At 56.7% G+C, this 201-nt stretch overlaps 1 protein-coding gene across 1 annotated transcript in view; it reads right to left on the bottom strand.

The window, feature by feature from the left end:
- The window catches only part of LOC119594872 (proton channel OtopLc-like), a 98349-nt gene that overhangs the window by 20995 nt on the left and 77153 nt on the right, over positions 1 to 201 (bottom strand). Inside the window, exon 5 of the mRNA XM_037943951.1 lies at positions 8 to 197. Coding sequence (XP_037799879.1) covers positions 8 to 197 — 190 coding nt within the window. The remainder of the gene's footprint in view (positions 1 to 7; positions 198 to 201) is intronic.

Below are 201 nucleotides of genomic sequence, written 5' to 3'. Positions count from 1 at the left end.
CACTCACTAAGGTTCGGTTTTGGGCCGGTATCCCCCGCCTGTCTCCATGTCCTTGTCTTTGCCGGACTTTTCGTAGTGATCCTTCTTCTTATCCTTGTCTGCGCCGTCGCCCCCCGAGGGCGGCCCTTCATCGGCTTCGTTCTTTAGCTTCTTGTGCTTCTTGTTCTTGGCATTCGGCCCTTTGGTGAAGCCGCTGCCTGC

This window comes from Penaeus monodon, chromosome 34 (assembly GCF_015228065.2).
Source record: "Penaeus monodon isolate SGIC_2016 chromosome 34, NSTDA_Pmon_1, whole genome shotgun sequence".
NCBI lineage: Eukaryota > Metazoa > Arthropoda > Malacostraca > Decapoda > Penaeidae > Penaeus > Penaeus monodon.
The sequence above is the reverse complement of the archived record's forward strand: the minus strand, read 5'-3'. Positions and strand labels throughout refer to the sequence as shown.